The 21,400-nt window shown below is 39.5% G+C and overlaps 1 protein-coding gene across 4 annotated transcripts in view; it reads left to right on the top strand.

Annotated features, from left to right (window-relative positions):
• The window catches only part of LOC139964066 (protein lev-9-like), a 31,404-nt gene extending 10,598 nt beyond the window's left edge, over nucleotides 1-20,806 (top strand). For 3 of the 4 annotated variants that reach the window (XM_071965422.1, XM_071965423.1, XM_071965421.1), the window contains 5 exons: nucleotides 148-351; nucleotides 5,226-5,396; nucleotides 5,693-5,866; nucleotides 16,322-16,495; nucleotides 19,433-20,806. In XM_071965422.1, coding sequence (XP_071821523.1) covers nucleotides 148-351; nucleotides 5,226-5,396; nucleotides 5,693-5,866; nucleotides 16,322-16,495; nucleotides 19,433-19,674 — 965 coding nt within the window. In that variant the 3' untranslated portion in view covers nucleotides 19,675-20,806. The remainder of the gene's footprint in view (nucleotides 1-147; nucleotides 352-5,225; nucleotides 5,397-5,692; nucleotides 5,867-16,321; nucleotides 16,496-19,432) is intronic. The other variant, XM_071965424.1, reaches the window with a different exon arrangement.
• The last annotated feature ends 594 nt before the right edge of the window (nucleotides 20,807-21,400 follow it).

Here is a 21,400-nt window from a genome sequence, read left to right as displayed (position 1 = left end):
CCTGGAGTGTGTATGCATATGATGTAGTGTTTCTATATGACGTTATAGGGATAGCGGTCAGTGATCAAACGTGGTAAGGTATTTTATGAAAGTTGATTCAACTTAGTTCTCTGACTTTTAGTTTTCAATTATCTTTTCACAATTAAGCACAAGAGAACTACTGTGATGTAACCCTAGTTCAAGTAGATAATGCAGATGTCACCTTAGATCAGTCAACATTAGTATTTGGGACAGTTGCAACGATCTCGTGTTCTTCCGGCAACGTACCTATCGATGGAACAAGAGAAATTCAGCGAAGCTGCTTGGGCAATGGTGACTGGAGTGATGGATCACTGACGTGTATACCTAGTGGTGAGTAAAATCTGGGAATCATATGAGCCTGGCTACAATTCAGAATGGTTAAACATCTGCTATAGTGAAACCCCCGACCCCCGATCGTGATATTGTACTTTTACCCACAAAACTTTGCACCATTCGAAGGGATCGAACGAAACGGAAAATCAAACCAATGACATGATGCCCGGTCTTTGTTACTGATTAGGATGAATTAAAACAATTTTACGCATGCGTGGTCAGAGTGTTCACCGTTCCATTCATAACTGTACTATGTAGTTTACGTAATCATGATGTCCAGCACCATTAGCTAATGTCCGTGTGTGTCTCTCACTGTGACGTTCCTGCAGCGTAGAGAGAGAGAGAGATACAGTCGTCAGTATGGAAAACCATTTTAACATTTAATCGGGAATTTTAGATATCTTAAATTGTTTCTTATTTTAGATATCTAAAATTCTATTTCAGATATGTGAAATTTAATTCGAGATATCTTGAATAGATTTCGAGATATCCGAAATTAAATTCGAGATATGTGAAATTTAATTCGAGATATCTGAAATTTCATTTCAGATATCTGAAATTGAATTAGAGATATCTAAAATAGATTTCGAGATATGCGTAATTGAATTCGAGATATCTGAAATTGAATTCAAGATATCTGCAATTCTAATTCGAGATATCTGAAATTGAATTCGAGATATCTGCAATTGAATTCCAGATATCTGAAATGCATATGCAGAATTTCCCGATCAAATGTTAAAATGGCACGAATGGAAAGCCATTTTAACATTAAATCGGTAATTTTCAGATATCTGAAATTCTATATCAGATATCTGAAATTGAATTCGAGATATCTGAAATTCTATTTCAGATATCTGAAATAGAATTGCAGATATCTTGGATTCAGTTTCAGATTTCTCGAATTTAATTTCGGATATCTCGAATTCAATTTCGGATATCTCGAATTTAATTTCAGATATCTGAAATTCTCTGGTATTTCGAGATATCTGAAAATCTCTGGTATTTCGAGATATCTGAAATTGAATTTAAGATATCTGCAATTATTTGTAGATATCTTAAATAAATTGGAGATATCTGTAATTTAATTTGAGATATCTGAAATGATTTCAAGATATCTGAAATTCCTCCAATAGGTCAAAATATTGGCAAAATAGAACGGTATTGTGTGCTTATTTTCTACAAAATACAACTGAAAGTTTAACAGACCGACGAGATTGAACGCATAATGCGGCTTTACTATCATATGACCAGAATACCTATAGAACAGTTTCACGAACTGGTAACGGGTGCACAGTGTGGTACTTGTCTCCCTACATTGTTTAGCTAATATCACATGTGGTGTATGTTCTACCGCATCTCGCTATCCTCTCGCACCCAGGATCACTGATCATAACCCTAACCCTTACCCCAGGATCACTTATGTGCATTTTACACGTAACACCGACGTAATCTGCACTCAAGGGAGCTGATATGGATAGTTGACGTTGTTTGCTTGCTCGTGCTTATATATATAGGTTCAATTTTCACTTCAACTATATTTCAACCATTGTAACATATATAACAGTATAAACAAGATTACATGGCTACATACCTTAACAATGGCGTAGCCAGGATTTTTTTCAGTGAGGGTGGGGGGCGCTGGAGGGGCTTGACCATTTCCTGGGAGGGCGTCTTGTTAGTATCTAAGCGGAGCGCCACCATGAGTTGGCGCGCGTAGCGTACCCAAAAATTTTAGTAAATGCCTCCTAGATCATCGGAAATGACCCTTCCCAGGCCTTGTAAGCAGGGGCGTGATCCGATTTGAAACGTGGGGCGGGGGGGGGGGGGACGTAATCGATTCGAGTATTCCGGCCGCAAGTACTATCTAAACGAGCGCCACCATCAGTTGGCGCGCGGTGTCACAAGAAAATTTCAGATTTCAATACCTGCCAGATCGTGGGAGATGGCACTTGCCAGGCTGGGTAGCAGCTATCTAGTTGCGTGATTTCGGGAGAAAATTACAAATTCGTCACTGCAATAAATTCATTCATGCGGCCTTAATGTTTGGTGGATTATTTCTGTTATTAGTGATTCCAATTGACATGAACATTAAAACCCAGTGCAAGTTGACAAATGATGCGGCGAACTGGAAACCCCAGCCCCATTTTGCCCTTTATTTCAGGATATAATACCCCTCATTTGTTCGAACCCATGACAACTAACAATCTGTGCATAAATTAACTTCGATATGGGCACATTATATTGCACCAAGTCGGTCAAGGAATGACCACAGGGCCTCAGATATAGGCCATGAAGTGCCATGACTTCTTGAACTAGTTGTACTTAGGCTCCGGCCGCAACGTTATCCCCACACAGCTTGTGGTTTCAAACTCAAGTTTCGTTCGTCGTGACAAACAGACAAAGTTGCAGGTCATACAGATGTGAAAATCTCGGTTTCTTTACATAGAACTGAACTTCTAATATTCGATGATATGAATCCTGAGATGTGTAAGCCCTATATCCAAATAGAGCCGCGACACTAAAATGTGTGTGTGGGGGGCATTTGATAGTGTGTCCCCCACCCATCGAAATGTGGGGGACGTGTTCCCCGTCTCCCTCCAGGCTTGACGCTCATGCTTGTAAGCTGTTCTAAAGTTTTCTCAGCAACCTTTATTTTGAGATCCCATGTCTTTATATGGTCATCAAATAGTTTAGTGAAATAGAAAAAAAAAAACAGTCTGGTAAGTAACTTTGAAATATCATGACAAATCTTTTGTGAGTTTGACACCGGCATTGACATTTTTCGACAAATCTTCAAATTGCGGGTGGAAAATAAGGAAAGATTGACTGGGCTTTCAGCCAAGTAACATACTGAATGACCGAACTATATGTCAAACTAACATCAAAGATTGCGTCTGAAACATTATTAGGATGATAGACTGATTCTCAGCGATAGGATTGTCTCCTTCCTTTATTTTTTTTTGTTGCGGTTTTAAGCGCATCAGGGTACGTCCCAGAAGTGAAAACCCGGCCTATGCGCTATGTCACGTCCGGTTTTTCAGCAACTATAGCCTACTGCCGGTCCGCGGTCGAAGGGTCGTTCATGAGTGGTCATCATTGAGATTCGATACCATTCAGACCAATGATATATTTTTCGCACATATGTAATTTTCTTTTCGACACCCAAAATCCCAGTGGGAGTCCGACTTGGGGGCGACACGCTTTCACGCTGTCGCCCCCACCACGCCCCCCCCCCCCTTGGCTACGCCACTGTACCTTAATAATGATACAAGGAATAACAAATACAGGTTAAAGATATACAGAAAGGTCGAGGAGATTCACTGGAAAGCTGAGATCTTGTTTTTGTGAGAAGCTTGTATAGCTCCAAACAATAGCACGATGGGAGAGAAAAATGTAGAACAAGAGTATTATAAATAGTGAGGAAGACTTTGAGAGGAAGGAAATGACTTATTACCTCGACCCATTTAAAACTTTACTGCAGGTCATATCATTGAGGATATTACAAAGTCAATCGCAGCCGATACTAATGCCAAGGAAGGTGGTGCAATCAGAAAAAGGGATTAACTCAATTTGGATCACATTGTCGCTGTTTTGGTCAATGTGCCTTTTGATTTGGCTTGAATAAAACAGCTGTTGACTTTGGACCTTCAAATGTACTTTGTTCGCTATGATAAATATATTATTGAGTATCACGTGATTACGCGTTAACCGAATAGAGAAAACAAACAAAACAAAATGTTTGATGTTATATTTCCCCTATGTTCCAATGTACCACCAGTTGTTAAATCTAATGGATATGGTGTAAAGACGGTTAAATTCTGAAAATTTTGAAAAACGAAACAAAACGGTTTCGTTATAAGAGCTAGATCACGCCTAGGTGTGAGTTTAGTCATGAATATGCAGCACTAAACAGCGACGGTATCACCGGTGTAACACATGCATACTACTCAATTGTTAGTTTTAGATTCCAAGTTTGAGGTAAAATAAAGCCACCCGACATGATGTAATCCATAAGCTCTTGCGGGCTTCTCCCACATTCGTAGTCGCTAACTGCTTCATAGCCTGTATGTATTTATTTAGCTGCGTGGTCCGTCAGCGGTTTTCTTTACTGATAATGGTAGTGCATTGATAATGTATGCATGGTCCGGCTGTAGTACAAAAAGTAAGTCAGTGTTTCTTCGATCAGCTTCATCGAACGTCATTTAAAACTTTAGCTAACTATCACTTATAGTGTGAGCAGCCTAGTCGGAGACCTAGTTCTAATAAAGTTACGCAGAGATGGTGAAGATGATTGAAGGTCTGTGAAACCAAGTGTAGTATTACGTGTAACCATGGGATATGTTTTGCACACTCATTACTGTTGTCACTAGTCTGCTTGTTGCGTCGTCGATCAGCTGTTGTTCGAGCAAGGACAGCTTCGTTATTACTGAATATGCAATACACAGCGTTCTCTATTTAAATCAAGAAGCACTGCGTAACATCTCCTGTCTTTAGCGGTTAAATCTTTTAATATTTTAGATCATTAATTATTATCAATTATTTTTTAATTATTAATTATTAAAATAACGTTTTTGCTAAATTAACTTGGTGAATTTTGTTCGTTTGTTTAAATGAGCAGTTTTTATGTATTTCCTTTTTCGAAACAAAACGGAATCGCTTTATGTTCCGAGAAGTCATCATGATCATAGCTATGGAAGACAAGAACGAATAAAGTAGTAAAATGTAGCTGCGATACATGCAAGTTGAGCCAACGCTCGGTACCCCAGAAATTCAAATTCAGTCTTTGCATAGTTAACATTTGCGTTACAACATTTCAAACATATATGAATAGTAAGCTTCTTCTTAATCTGTTTTGTTCTTTTTTTTTAAAGATGCCTGCCGAAATCCACCAGAGATTAAAAACGCATCTCGTGATGTTAAACTGTATTACGCTAATGGTGAACGCTTGCTTTACTCATGTAATCCCGGTTACGCATCGATATCTAACTCTTCTCTGCAATGTGTTGATGGGAATTGGACAGAGGCTAACATTCGTTGTAAAGGTATTTAAGCCATTCTTTATCGCGTTGATATTCAATTTTACCAAACCTGACACCTGACACTGGTGTCAAATAAGTATTATATGTAAAACACAAATAAGATTTTTAAAATATTTTTAGTCTTGTAGCTTTCTCGGAGACGAGGCCTTTATTTGGCTAAACACAATTATTCTGGATATGAATTACACTTCAACGAAATCTGGTAGACCTTTGTTTGCTCTTCAGTAATTCTACTGCTACGTGCTTCGGACTCATTGAAATGTGGTGGAAAGTACTACTGATATTCTCTATTTCTATAGGAAAAAGTTGTGGACATCCAGGCGACATCGATAACGGGTATTTTATAGGGAGAGTATATTCATATCCAAACAGTGTGACGTATGTGTGCGATGAAGGCTTCGAGCTAAATAGCCGACCCACCAGAAACTGCCAAACAACTCAAGAATGGGACGGAATCGCACCAAGTTGTAGTCGTAAGTGCGTGTTTCCCTTTCAATGGGAAATAATTGAAATGGAAGTGAAAATTTATTTCATAATGCTTGAAGCAAATGTATGAATTTTAGTAATTTATTTAAAGTAGAATTATATATTATTATTATTATATAAGTATGTTATTTATATTTGAAGATAAAACAACAGCAACAACGTTATGTCATACTTCCCGTACCGGGCAATAAATAAAAAGTCTGATTACTTTATTCATAGATTCGAAAGGACGTTAATCGAAGAAGAAAACATGGTATTTGTAACAAATTTCGTGAAAAGATATGTTTTTTAGAATTTTGTAAATTCATTTAATCCATTCGATTTATAGTTTGAGTCACTAATGAGCAATAACTCATATAAGTATCTTTATATGTAACCATATGTGGTACGAAGTGTATCACATTGGTTTGTAGGGCAGCCCCATCTTCATAGTATGTTGAGGTTTTATTGACATTAAATCGGGTAATAGGGTAAGTCCCTCCTCCGGGTCCAGGATGCCCTTTCATAAAGGTGAATACTATTACCTAAATCAGTAAGGCGAATAAGAATCCCACAGACTTGAACTCAATAATACATCATGTTCCAGGTAGTGACGCCAGTAAAATACTCACTGAAATTTTCAGTGTAAAGATTGACTGATTTAATCTATAGATTTTAGCGAACACATGCACACAATTTTGATTGATATTTTATATTTGTATATACATGATCAAGGATTAAGCCTTCATGGGGAGTCTGTCCTCACTTGCCAGGGTGATGGAACGTGATATATATATATATATATATATATATAAATATATATTTTATGTTAATGCAATGGAGGTAAACGACAAAGGCAAATGAATATATATAAATGAAAATCGTAATGAGTTGGAAAATCAAGAACAGTGAAAAAACTTTCAGCCTCCACCGGGATTCGAACCACGGGCCTCCCGCTCTGTACGCGGACACCCTAACCACTAGGCTATGGACGCTGATTGTATGTCCAGAGGTTCGAAAACCGGTAAGGAAGATCGCAATTCCACTGTAGGCGTTTGTCACCTATATCGAACAATACTAGTTCTGTTTTTGGTGACATATTTTGCCCTACTCTAGAGATCAAACTGATGCTATCCAACTCGAAAATCATTTGTGATTCCTAAAGCCGGATCTCGAAAGAGATACTTTGAACAGACTTTATGTTAATGCAATGGAGGTAAACGACAAAGGCAAATGAATATATATAAATGAAAATCGTAATGAGTTGGAAAATCAAGAACAGTGAAAAAACTTTCAGCCTCCACCGGGATTCGAACCACGGGCCTCCCGCTCTGTACGCGGACACCCTAACCACTAGGCTATGGACGCTGATTGTATGTCCAGAGGTTCGAAAACCGGTAAGGAAGATCGCAATACCTCCATTGCATTAACATAAAGTCTGTTCAAAGTATCTCTTTCGAGATCCGGCTTTAGGAATCACAAATGATTTTCGAGTTGGATAGCATCAGTTTGATCTCTAGAGTAGGGCAAAATATGTCACCAAAAACAGAACTAGTATTGTTCGATATAGGTGACAAACGCCTACAGTGGAATTGCGATCTTCCTTACCGGTTTTCGAACCTCTGGACATACAATCAGCGTCCATAGCCTAGTGGTTAGGGTGTCCGCGTACAGAGCGGGAGGCCCGTGGTTCGAATCCCGGTGGAGGCTGAAAGTTTTTTCACTGTTCTTGATTTTCCAACTCATTACGATTTTCATTTATATATATTCATTTGCCTTTGTCGTTTACCTCCATTGCATTAACATAAAGTCTGTTCAAAGTATCTCTTTCGAGATCCGGCTTTAGGAATCACAAATGATTTTCGAGTTGGATAGCATCAGTTTGATCTCTAGAGTAGGGCAAAATATGTCACCAAAAACAGAACTAGTATTGTTCGATATAGGTGACAAACGCCTACAGTGGAATTGCGATCTTCCTTACCGGTTTTCGAACCTCTGGACATACAATCAGCGTCCATAGCCTAGTGGTTAGGGTGTCCGCGTACAGAGCGGGAGGCCCGTGGTTCGAATCCCGGTGGAGGCTGAAAGTTTTTTCACTGTTCTTGATTTTCCAACTCATTACGATTTTCATTTATATATATTCATTTGCCTTTGTCGTTTACCTCCATTGCATTAACATAAAGTCTGTTCAAAGTATCTCTTTCGAGATCCGGCTTTAGGAATCACAAATGATTTTCGAGTTGGATAGCATCAGTTTGATCTCTAGAGTAGGGCAAAATATGTCACCAAAAACAGAACTAGTATTGTTCGATATAGGTGACAAACGCCTACAGTGGAATTGCGATCTTCCTTACCGGTTTTCGAACCTCTGGACATACAATCAGCGTCCATAGCCTAGTGGTTAGGGTGTCCGCGTACAGAGCGGGAGGCCCGTGGTTCGAATCCCGGTGGAGGCTGAAAGTTTTTTCACTGTTCTTGATTTTCCAACTCATTACGATTTTCATTTATATATATTCATTTGCCTTTGTCGTTTACCTCCATTGCATTAACATAAAGTCTGTTCAAAGTATCTCTTTCGAGATCCGGCTTTAGGAATCACAAATGATTTTCGAGTTGGATAGCATCAGTTTGATCTCTAGAGTAGGGCAAAATATGTCACCAAAAACAGAACTAGTATTGTTCGATATAGGTGACAAACGCCTACAGTGGAATTGCGATCTTCCTTACCGGTTTTCGAACCTCTGGACATACAATCAGCGTCCATAGCCTAGTGGTTAGGGTGTCCGCGTACAGAGCGGGAGGCCCGTGGTTCGAATCCCGGTGGAGGCTGAAAGTTTTTTCACTGTTCTTGATTTTCCAACTCATTACGATTTTCATTTATATATATTCATTTGCCTTTGTCGTTTACCTCCATTGCATTAACATAAAGTCTGTTCAAAGTATCTCTTTCGAGATCCGGCTTTAGGAATCACAAATGATTTTCGAGTTGGATAGCATCAGTTTGATCTCTAGAGTAGGGCAAAATATGTCACCAAAAACAGAACTAGTATTGTTCGATATAGGTGACAAACGCCTACAGTGGAATTGCGATCTTCCTTACCGGTTTTCGAACCTCTGGACATACAATCAGCGTCCATAGCCTAGTGGTTAGGGTGTCCGCGTACAGAGCGGGAGGCCCGTGGTTCGAATCCCGGTGGAGGCTGAAAGTTTTTTCACTGTTCTTGATTTTCCAACTCATTACGATTTTCATTTATATATATTCATTTGCCTTTGTCGTTTACCTCCATTGCATTAACATAAAGTCTGTTCAAAGTATCTCTTTCGAGATCCGGCTTTAGGACTCACAAATGATTTTCGAGTTGGATAGCATCAGTTTGATCTCTAGAGTAGGGCAAAATATGTCACCAAAAACAGAACTAGTATTGTTCGATATAGGTGACAAACGCCTACAGTGGAATTGCGATCTTCCTTACCGGTTTTCGAACCTCTGGACATACAATCAGCGTCCATAGCCTAGTGGTTAGGGTGTCCGCGTACAGAGCGGGAGGCCCGTGGTTCGAATCCCGGTGGAGGCTGAAAGTTTTTTCACTGTTCTTGATTTTCCAACTCATTACGATTTTCATTTATATATATTCATTTGCCTTTGTCGTTTACCTCCATTGCATTAACATAAAGTCTGTTCAAAGTATCTCTTTCGAGATCCGGCTTTAGGAATCACAAATGATTTTCGAGTTGGATAGCATCAGTTTGATCTCTAGAGTAGGGCAAAATATGTCACCAAAAACAGAACTAGTATTGTTCGATATAGGTGACAAACGCCTACAGTGGAATTGCGATCTTCCTTACCGGTTTTCGAACCTCTGGACATACAATCAGCGTCCATAGCCTAGTGGTTAGGGTGTCCGCGTACAGAGCGGGAGGCCCGTGGTTCGAATCCCGGTGGAGGCTGAAAGTTTTTTCACTGTTCTTGATTTTCCAACTCATTACGATTTTCATTTATATATATTCATTTGCCTTTGTCGTTTACCTCCATTGCATTAACATAAAGTCTGTTCAAAGTATCTCTTTCGAGATCCGGCTTTAGGAATCACAAATGATTTTCGAGTTGGATAGCATCAGTTTGATCTCTAGAGTAGGGCAAAATATGTCACCAAAAACAGAACTAGTATTGTTCGATATAGGTGACAAACGCCTACAGTGGAATTGCGATCTTCCTTACCGGTTTTCGAACCTCTGGACATACAATCAGCGTCCATAGCCTAGTGGTTAGGGTGTCCGCGTACAGAGCGGGAGGCCCGTGGTTCGAATCCCGGTGGAGGCTGAAAGTTTTTTCACTGTTCTTGATTTTCCAACTCATTACGATTTTCATTTATATATATTCATTTGCCTTTGTCGTTTACCTCCATTGCATTAACATAAAGTCTGTTCAAAGTATCTCTTTCGAGATCCGGCTTTAGGAATCACAAATGATTTTCGAGTTGGATAGCATCAGTTTGATCTCTAGAGTAGGGCAAAATATGTCACCAAAAACAGAACTAGTATTGTTCGATATAGGTGACAAACGCCTACAGTGGAATTGCGATCTTCCTTACCGGTTTTCGAACCTCTGGACATACAATCAGCGTCCATAGCCTAGTGGTTAGGGTGTCCGCGTACAGAGCGGGAGGCCCGTGGTTCGAATCCCGGTGGAGGCTGAAAGTTTTTTCACTGTTCTTGATTTTCCAACTCATTACGATTTTCATTTATATATATTCATTTGCCTTTGTCGTTTACCTCCATTGCATTAACATAAAGTCTGTTCAAAGTATCTCTTTCGAGATCCGGCTTTAGGAATCACAAATGATTTTCGAGTTGGATAGCATCAGTTTGATCTCTAGAGTAGGGCAAAATATGTCACCAAAAACAGAACTAGTATTGTTCGATATAGGTGACAAACGCCTACAGTGGAATTGCGATCTTCCTTACCGGTTTTCGAACCTCTGGACATACAATCAGCGTCCATAGCCTAGTGGTTAGGGTGTCCGCGTACAGAGCGGGAGGCCCGTGGTTCGAATCCCGGTGGAGGCTGAAAGTTTTTTCACTGTTCTTGATTTTCCAACTCATTACGATTTTCATTTATATATATTCATTTGCCTTTGTCGTTTACCTCCATTGCATTAACATAAAGTCTGTTCAAAGTATCTCTTTCGAGATCCGGCTTTAGGAATCACAAATGATTTTCGAGTTGGATAGCATCAGTTTGATCTCTAGAGTAGGGCAAAATATGTCACCAAAAACAGAACTAGTATTGTTCGATATAGGTGACAAACGCCTACAGTGGAATTGCGATCTTCCTTACCGGTTTTCGAACCTCTGGACATACAATCAGCGTCCATAGCCTAGTGGTTAGGGTGTCCGCGTACAGAGCGGGAGGCCCGTGGTTCGAATCCCGGTGGAGGCTGAAAGTTTTTTCACTGTTCTTGATTTTCCAACTCATTACGATTTTCATTTATATATATTCATTTGCCTTTGTCGTTTACCTCCATTGCATTAACATAAAGTCTGTTCAAAGTATCTCTTTCGAGATCCGGCTTTAGGAATCACAAATGATTTTCGAGTTGGATAGCATCAGTTTGATCTCTAGAGTAGGGCAAAATATGTCACCAAAAACAGAACTAGTATTGTTCGATATAGGTGACAAACGCCTACAGTGGAATTGCGATCTTCCTTACCGGTTTTCGAACCTCTGGACATACAATCAGCGTCCATAGCCTAGTGGTTAGGGTGTCCGCGTACAGAGCGGGAGGCCCGTGGTTCGAATCCCGGTGGAGGCTGAAAGTTTTTTCACTGTTCTTGATTTTCCAACTCATTACGATTTTCATTTATATATATTCATTTGCCTTTGTCGTTTACCTCCATTGCATTAACATAAAGTCTGTTCAAAGTATCTCTTTCGAGATCCGGCTTTAGGAATCACAAATGATTTTCGAGTTGGATAGCATCAGTTTGATCTCTAGAGTAGGGCAAAATATGTCACCAAAAACAGAACTAGTATTGTTCGATATAGGTGACAAACGCCTACAGTGGAATTGCGATCTTCCTTACCGGTTTTCGAACCTCTGGACATACAATCAGCGTCCATAGCCTAGTGGTTAGGGTGTCCGCGTACAGAGCGGGAGGCCCGTGGTTCGAATCCCGGTGGAGGCTGAAAGTTTTTTCACTGTTCTTGATTTTCCAACTCATTACGATTTTCATTTATATATATTCATTTGCCTTTGTCGTTTACCTCCATTGCATTAACATAAAGTCTGTTCAAAGTATCTCTTTCGAGATCCGGCTTTAGGAATCACAAATGATTTTCGAGTTGGATAGCATCAGTTTGATCTCTAGAGTAGGGCAAAATATGTCACCAAAAACAGAACTAGTATTGTTCGATATAGGTGACAAACGCCTACAGTGGAATTGCGATCTTCCTTACCGGTTTTCGAACCTCTGGACATACAATCAGCGTCCATAGCCTAGTGGTTAGGGTGTCCGCGTACAGAGCGGGAGGCCCGTGGTTCGAATCCCGGTGGAGGCTGAAAGTTTTTTCACTGTTCTTGATTTTCCAACTCATTACGATTTTCATTTATATATATTCATTTGCCTTTGTCGTTTACCTCCATTGCATTAACATAAAGTCTGTTCAAAGTATCTCTTTCGAGATCCGGCTTTAGGAATCACAAATGATTTTCGAGTTGGATAGCATCAGTTTGATCTCTAGAGTAGGGCAAAATATGTCACCAAAAACAGAACTAGTATTGTTCGATATAGGTGACAAACGCCTACAGTGGAATTGCGATCTTCCTTACCGGTTTTCGAACCTCTGGACATACAATCAGCGTCCATAGCCTAGTGGTTAGGGTGTCCGCGTACAGAGCGGGAGGCCCGTGGTTCGAATCCCGGTGGAGGCTGAAAGTTTTTTCACTGTTCTTGATTTTCCAACTCATTACGATTTTCATTTATATATATTCATTTGCCTTTGTCGTTTACCTCCATTGCATTAACATAAAGTCTGTTCAAAGTATCTCTTTCGAGATCCGGCTTTAGGAATCACAAATGATTTTCGAGTTGGATAGCATCAGTTTGATCTCTAGAGTAGGGCAAAATATGTCACCAAAAACAGAACTAGTATTGTTCGATATAGGTGACAAACGCCTACAGTGGAATTGCGATCTTCCTTACCGGTTTTCGAACCTCTGGACATACAATCAGCGTCCATAGCCTAGTGGTTAGGGTGTCCGCGTACAGAGCGGGAGGCCCGTGGTTCGAATCCCGGTGGAGGCTGAAAGTTTTTTCACTGTTCTTGATTTTCCAACTCATTACGATTTTCATTTATATATATTCATTTGCCTTTGTCGTTTACCTCCATTGCATTAACATAAAGTCTGTTCAAAGTATCTCTTTCGAGATCCGGCTTTAGGAATCACAAATGATTTTCGAGTTGGATAGCATCAGTTTGATCTCTAGAGTAGGGCAAAATATGTCACCAAAAACAGAACTAGTATTGTTCGATATAGGTGACAAACGCCTACAGTGGAATTGCGATCTTCCTTACCGGTTTTCGAACCTCTGGACATACAATCAGCGTCCATAGCCTAGTGGTTAGGGTGTCCGCGTACAGAGCGGGAGGCCCGTGGTTCGAATCCCGGTGGAGGCTGAAAGTTTTTTCACTGTTCTTGATTTTCCAACTCATTACGATTTTCATTTATATATATTCATTTGCCTTTGTCGTTTACCTCCATTGCATTAACATAAAGTCTGTTCAAAGTATCTCTTTCGAGATCCGGCTTTAGGAATCACAAATGATTTTCGAGTTGGATAGCATCAGTTTGATCTCTAGAGTAGGGCAAAATATGTCACCAAAAACAGAACTAGTATTGTTCGATATAGGTGACAAACGCCTACAGTGGAATTGCGATCTTCCTTACCGGTTTTCGAACCTCTGGACATACAATCAGCGTCCATAGCCTAGTGGTTAGGGTGTCCGCGTACAGAGCGGGAGGCCCGTGGTTCGAATCCCGGTGGAGGCTGAAAGTTTTTTCACTGTTCTTGATTTTCCAACTCATTACGATTTTCATTTATATATATTCATTTGCCTTTGTCGTTTACCTCCATTGCATTAACATAAAGTCTGTTCAAAGTATCTCTTTCGAGATCCGGCTTTAGGAATCACAAATGATTTTCGAGTTGGATAGCATCAGTTTGATCTCTAGAGTAGGGCAAAATATGTCACCAAAAACAGAACTAGTATTGTTCGATATAGGTGACAAACGCCTACAGTGGAATTGCGATCTTCCTTACCGGTTTTCGAACCTCTGGACATACAATCAGCGTCCATAGCCTAGTGGTTAGGGTGTCCGCGTACAGAGCGGGAGGCCCGTGGTTCGAATCCCGGTGGAGGCTGAAAGTTTTTTCACTGTTCTTGATTTTCCAACTCATTACGATTTTCATTTATATATATTCATTTGCCTTTGTCGTTTACCTCCATTGCATTAACATAAAGTCTGTTCAAAGTATCTCTTTCGAGATCCGGCTTTAGGAATCACAAATGATTTTCGAGTTGGATAGCATCAGTTTGATCTCTAGAGTAGGGCAAAATATGTCACCAAAAACAGAACTAGTATTGTTCGATATAGGTGACAAACGCCTACAGTGGAATTGCGATCTTCCTTACCGGTTTTCGAACCTCTGGACATACAATCAGCGTCCATAGCCTAGTGGTTAGGGTGTCCGCGTACAGAGCGGGAGGCCCGTGGTTCGAATCCCGGTGGAGGCTGAAAGTTTTTTCACTGTTCTTGATTTTCCAACTCATTACGATTTTCATTTATATATATTCATTTGCCTTTGTCGTTTACCTCCATTGCATTAACATAAAGTCTGTTCAAAGTATCTCTTTCGAGATCCGGCTTTAGGAATCACAAATGATTTTCGAGTTGGATAGCATCAGTTTGATCTCTAGAGTAGGGCAAAATATGTCACCAAAAACAGAACTAGTATTGTTCGATATAGGTGACAAACGCCTACAGTGGAATTGCGATCTTCCTTACCGGTTTTCGAACCTCTGGACATACAATCAGCGTCCATAGCCTAGTGGTTAGGGTGTCCGCGTACAGAGCGGGAGGCCCGTGGTTCGAAATACCAAAATACCAAAATACAAATACCACGAGCTACACAAATGTTGTCTGTAATCATATAATTTTGGAGGTAGCAAAAAATAAAAAAAATGGCAAATGAATTCGGTGTATACTTTGGTTTATAATCTAACCATTTTGGATTTCGATTTTAGATACTAATGAGATGTATTAAAGCAGCATTTTGCGTCCTTTTCTATGATTTTTCTCAACCTCACTGATTCCACTTTGCCATAACGACATACATAACTAGCTAATCTATTTATATTTTACTTCAAATGGTGGCATAAAAGTCGAAAAAATTGCAACTTTCAACTTTGTTGTTCTGCAAGATATTTTCCGTTGGGAACCCAATAAACCTCGCCCATAATATGAATATTTAAACACTACGAACGTCATTGACAGATACGTAATATAACACCACGCTTGATTTGTGTACAGTCTATATGGCAGTTGTACCAGGGAGTTGCATAACAACTCCCTGGTACAACCAACGCGAAGTCTTGAATCTATTTTTAGCAACGGCTCATAACTAAACCTGCATCTCTGATTGGTTGAATTCAAACTAGTGGGTTTGGCGGAATTGTATGCGATTAATTTTAACTGTGAAATTTGTCGAGGACACTCTTCTCATTTATCGACATAAATCGTTAAGTACTCGCTAATTAACGCTCTTGGCAGGGTGAAACTTGGATGGTATCTTAGATTGCTGTTTTATGATTGATACATGTAAAAAAATCGATGCACATGTTAAAAAAGTGGAAAAAAGCGACCCAACGCAAAATGCTGCTTTAAAATATTGAGCATAAATCTGATAGAATGATCTGCGTATAGAATTATAGGTATATAGCTTGTAATTCCGTGGCGTGTACAAGAGGACATGGGGTGGGGGCTTGACAAGGCCTCACCTTCATCGTCAGTGGGGTCAAAACTTCATCGGGGGTACAAAGAATAGTCAGTGAGGGTCATCGTCAGTGGGGTTAAAGTCCCAGGAGTTTTAGCATATCTTTTGGTAAAATATAGATAACTCCTACAGGCTCATGACGCTCGTTTAATAACGGTTCAGGCCCCTACCGAAATCAGTAGGGTAGTTGTGGGATTAGGATTATCAAGCCCACCTTTGAAAACCTGTACATGTCAGTGGTGTATCTGTATGAAAGGCATGTATTGTGGAGTGGTCATATCATGCATATTTGACGTAACACTACACACTCGAGGTTGTGACGAAAAACTCTTCATGTGACTTATCAGTCTAAAAACTGGCTGTTTGCATAATATTTTGATTGTTACTTTATATTTGTATATATTCAGCTGTACAATGTCCAGCGCTTGATACACCAGTAAATGGTCGCAAAGATGGTTCTGGAACAGGATATAATGATAGAGTGGAATTTTCGTGTGATCAAGGATTAAGCCTTCATGGGGAGTCTGTTCTCACTTGCCAGGGTGATGGAACGTGGAGCGCAGATGTTCCTGAATGCACGGGTGAGTTGAATTTGGCAACCTATATTATTACCATTGTTATATGACTTGAGTTCGTTTTTAAAGGACTTGGACTCGGACGAGGCTGTGTAGAGGAGACCCGAGTGTGGGTTTATTGTCAGTAGATCTGACTTTAAAAAAAATATCTTCTGGTTTACTCAAACATCTTTTTTTTTTCAAATTCTCGTAGACTACACAAGCACGGGAAGCGACATGCGATCACTATGTCAGATCCAATACATTCTTTCTTCGAACTTGTTTGCCGGAGCGTCAATCAATACTGGAAACATGTCCCATTCCTAATATCTTTAATACTGCCCTGCCAACATTTGAATCACTCGATTGTGTTTTAATTTGTTACAGCTGAGTAAACAAAACTTGTTAACTGGAAACATGAGAAACATGGACATGGACTCGGACTAGCTTCCACGTTAATTACAATGTCATATTTGTATTCATGTCAACCACATCGCTCCAAATGTCTCGTAAATATACTTCACAAAGCTAAATCAGTAATTCAAAACCAAATACATCTTCTGTAAACTTTCACAGAAGCGACTGAAAGGGTTCAGTCTGTGGTGGGGACATGGGGGTGGGGAGCATTAACTTCGAAGGAAACTAGGATATGTGACTTTACCTAAAAATGTCCCATCAAAACGGACTTTTAAATGTGCAATCAATACAACAAAATGGCATTTTATTGCAATTAATGATTGCTCAAAAAGAGGTGATTGTCATTAGCAAAAATTCGAACTTCTCTGGTTCTCACAAAGAGGATGGGGAACGCTACGCTCCTAATACTCGACCCCGAGACTATCAAACGCTAGTGCAAACGTAACAAGTAAGCAATCTATGGAGTTACAGATCTCATCCCAAAATGTTACCATCATTATGACCCACCAAGTTTGCAGTACTGTAAACCTACAGTCTCTGATATTTAACATCGGTTTTGTCATTTTGTATATATTAAATGGTCAATATACTGTTTTGTTCCTGCTACCTTAGACACTTTACCCCGAGACCTGACTTAGTCATGTAGGCACAGCGTCCCATGGCCAAGTATATACTCACTCAGTTTGAGTTAACTTTGAGAAGTAGCTCTCGAAACATTTTTAGCTGAAATTTACCTAAGTTTGACCTTTGACGTATGATCAAGTGATCTTTTGCGTTTCACAATGAGCTGTTTAATTGCAGAGTCTTATATCCCGCACAGTTTCGAAGATTTCGGCCAATTTGTCATTTGGGTATCCGCTTCACAGCCAAAAGGTCTGTGTTTGGTAACTGGTAGTTCGACCTTTGAATCTTTAACGTCACACGTAACATGAGCACGACATCCCATACCAATGTACACACTCACTGTGTTTGAAGCTAAGCTGTCCCTAGAAGGAGCTCGTGACACATTTTCATGTTCACACGCATACACAAATAGTTACGTCTCACACACTGCTTTTTGACCCTTCATCTTAAAATAGTAAGTCCACCCCATCGCATTGTCTCACGCTATTGTACCACTCCGACCCCCCCCCCCCCTCCCCACATCTTAGAGAGTCCAACCCAACGAGTTTTAGGTCAGCGCTTCAAGGAAATGTATGATGTGGGCAGCTATTCCATTTTTTAACAAAGTGTCGATATAGCACAATATCTTATCCTCAGTAAGTTGCATGAATGAATAAGATTACAACAAGATTCAACGAATAATTTGCATCTTTCTTACCATGCATGTTACTACCAGTCAGTTATAACACACTCAGCCGAAAGCAGATACATATTTCTCACATTGTGGCTCGTTGACCATTAAAAGAATATCCCAAAAGAAATTCTTGTCCGTTCTCACTTATATAATAAAGATAACGTTAAATTTCGAAAACATAAGTGGTTTACTCCTTAGTATACATACTCGTCAATTAAAGGGACTTTTCACAGGTACCGAATCCCAATTTGAAACATGTACGCAATCCATAGAATTATAGATATCATCTCAAAAGTTGGGTATATGACCATTATGATATCATCATTCTGGAGGTACATCGATAAACATAGATCCACCACGTTATATATTGATGAGTCTTGATCTCACTGATCTCATGTTCTTTTACATTTGAAGCCCATTAATACGCTCTAACAGTCTTAAAAACAATTGACATTCAACCGTTATAACTTTCTATATGGGTATGACACTTTCTGCTATTTTATCATTATGGCATGTTCATAACCAAAATATCATCACTATACATGTAATGTACATATAATGTAAACATAACAACAGTTACAATGGGAATATATGTTGATGAACATGTACGGGAACTATGATGTCCATCATGGTGATGCAGGATATACGTGGTGAAGGTTTCATTGAGGAGGGGTAGGGGGGGCTAGTTGACGTAATGTGTCCGGTTGTGTGTATGTCTGTGTAAAAAACTGGTGGGTGTTGTAATAAGTGTATACTTGCAACCCATTCAGGTCATCGTAAATTCGATGTGTTACGATCTGGGAGATGGCATCACGCAATAAAGCGTTTCTCTTCTGATTCTTATTTATTTGGTCCCTCGGTGTGAAAAATATCACAACAGGTGTGTCGCGAAACCGTATAACGCCGATGGTCTTCAAACATGTCGAGGGTTGTGCGTGTGCATATAATTTAAGTACCTCAGTGACCGTCGTAGGGTCAGAGGTATATATGTGCGTATATGTGTTTCGGTTATATGGGGTTGGGATTTACATATCAGTCCATCAACCTTACTGTTATAAAGAGAAGTTTGCGACACATCTTTTGCCACAAATTTGGCCAAGATTGACAATTGACCATTGTTTTATCACGTAACTTTTAAGGTTTACATTAATCAATGGACTTTAAATATTATCCCAGACTTTTTATGTCTGCTTTAAAAAATGTTTAGTGGATTGATTATCTCATTCAAAACATGCTTTCCATTTCTTAAGGATCTTGTGATTCAACGGATTTGCCCTATGGGGATGTAAACGAAGACGAGAGGACGGTTCAAGTAATTCCTTTACGCGAATTAGTCGGCACATTGACGAGAAACGGGGGATATATTCGTGTCAAGTGTCCTGAAGGCTACGAGCATAGAGGTTCACGCTATATGAAGTGCAAGGAAGGTGAATGGATGCCCTATAGAAGACCCTCACTTCCCGGAAGACCTCCACTGTGTATAAATGTATAGTTTAATTGCATATTAGATAAACATAACGAATACCATTTAAGAAAATATTTAGGTGGCAGGACATTGAACAAGGGAGGGAAAGGGGGAGGGACTAAGTGAAAAGGAAGAGGTATGATTGACATGGTAGCGAGGAGATTGACAGCCAACAATAAGGGCAGTAAAATCTTTCTAATATGTGACCGTGGGATTATATGAACAGAGAAAACTGCTAGCACAAATAGTAGTCCTGCATAAGTTTCTTGAGGGGCCTTAATGACAGAAATGTGCAATTCAAGATACACCACCTAGAGTTCGATCTAAGGTGTTACTACTGGGTAGTAGTGTTCGAGATACAATGTCCATCGGTTGTGATAAAACGTAGAATTTTGGGACGAAACCTTCACATTGCGAGATGAAACGTCGAATTAAAAATATTGAGATAAAAGCGAAATGTCGAGATGAAACACCTAAAGTGTGATAATGAAGTCAACGTCAAATATTAATGTTTTGACATAAAATATTGTGATTTGAAAGTAAAAGAGTAATATAACTATTTTTAGTATAAATCTTCCAGCGACATGAAATGTTCAAATAATTATATTTTTGGAAATTTAAAATTGCTACACCTGAAGCCTTCATCCAACGGCCGTTGTGCTACTTTAAGTTTAATGCATAAAAGTGATATGCATTGCACTGAAAATAACAGCACTTCGGCCGTTTGATGAGATATCTAAAATGTATTGGTGTGGAAACTAATAAGGAGTATAAATACAGTTTGGTAACATGTGGACAAATGTGTTTTACTCTTACAGATTTAACGGGAACTTGACGTTGATAATATATATTTAATGTAGAATGCTTGGTTTCAGTTCTCATGGAGATATACTAGCAGTAACTAACTTGTTTCCTTATTTTTACACGCTGTCTAGTGACTTAACTGTTTTATATCTGACCTTAAACAGTGACTGCGGAATGAAATTCTTAGATTTGCTTCTTTTTTTCAAAGCGAAATCCTAGTTCGACAGTTCTTCTATACTTGAAAGGTTCCACTGTTCGCTGGAGCGTATATTCTATTAACATAGAAAATAACGTATAATATCTTGACAACTCTCGGTAGACGGGCGAATGGTTCAATAATAAAATTGCAACATAACTTTTCTGTTCTCTTTTGAAGTACAATCTCTTGTCGATAATATTAGACCCCCTGTATGTTAGTCTTATCATTTCTACTGTGTATAGTTTATGTGGAAACCTTGTATGTCATTGGAAAATGTCGGGGACCGTTGTATGGTCGTAATTAGCATCATCGAGATGATAGTTCAGACTAGTGGTGCCTTGAACAGCGACTTGTTTCAGACTCGGCCTGGCGGATATTTAACTCCGATCATCTGCAGGGCTTGACTGCAGCCAGGGCAGAAAGGAAATTATCAAGCAAGTGTCAAAATGGCGCTTGAAGAGTAGACTGCGGTTGCATTCTCAACTTACCCAACTATGATGTTCGGATACTGTAAAGGGCGGTTCTTCGGCATTATCTTCCCAGCTGCGTGCAGGTTTACGGGGTGTTCCTTTTTCTGTAAGCAACGAAATTGTGAGGTCATAAGTTTGGGTATTTTTCTGTTACTATTTCAGTGCCTTATCAAAATTTCATGTTAGTTGGAGAAGTTGCATTATTGGATACTCAAAAATTAGCAATGGTATTCTATTGAAGAAATGACAACATATATAACAACTTTGAAAGGTCTAATGA

This window comes from Apostichopus japonicus, chromosome 22 (genome assembly GCF_037975245.1).
Source record: "Apostichopus japonicus isolate 1M-3 chromosome 22, ASM3797524v1, whole genome shotgun sequence".
In the NCBI taxonomy this organism is placed as follows: Eukaryota; Metazoa; Echinodermata; class Holothuroidea; order Aspidochirotida; family Stichopodidae; genus Apostichopus; species Apostichopus japonicus.
The sequence above is the reverse complement of the archived record's forward strand: the minus strand, read 5'-3'. Positions and strand labels throughout refer to the sequence as shown.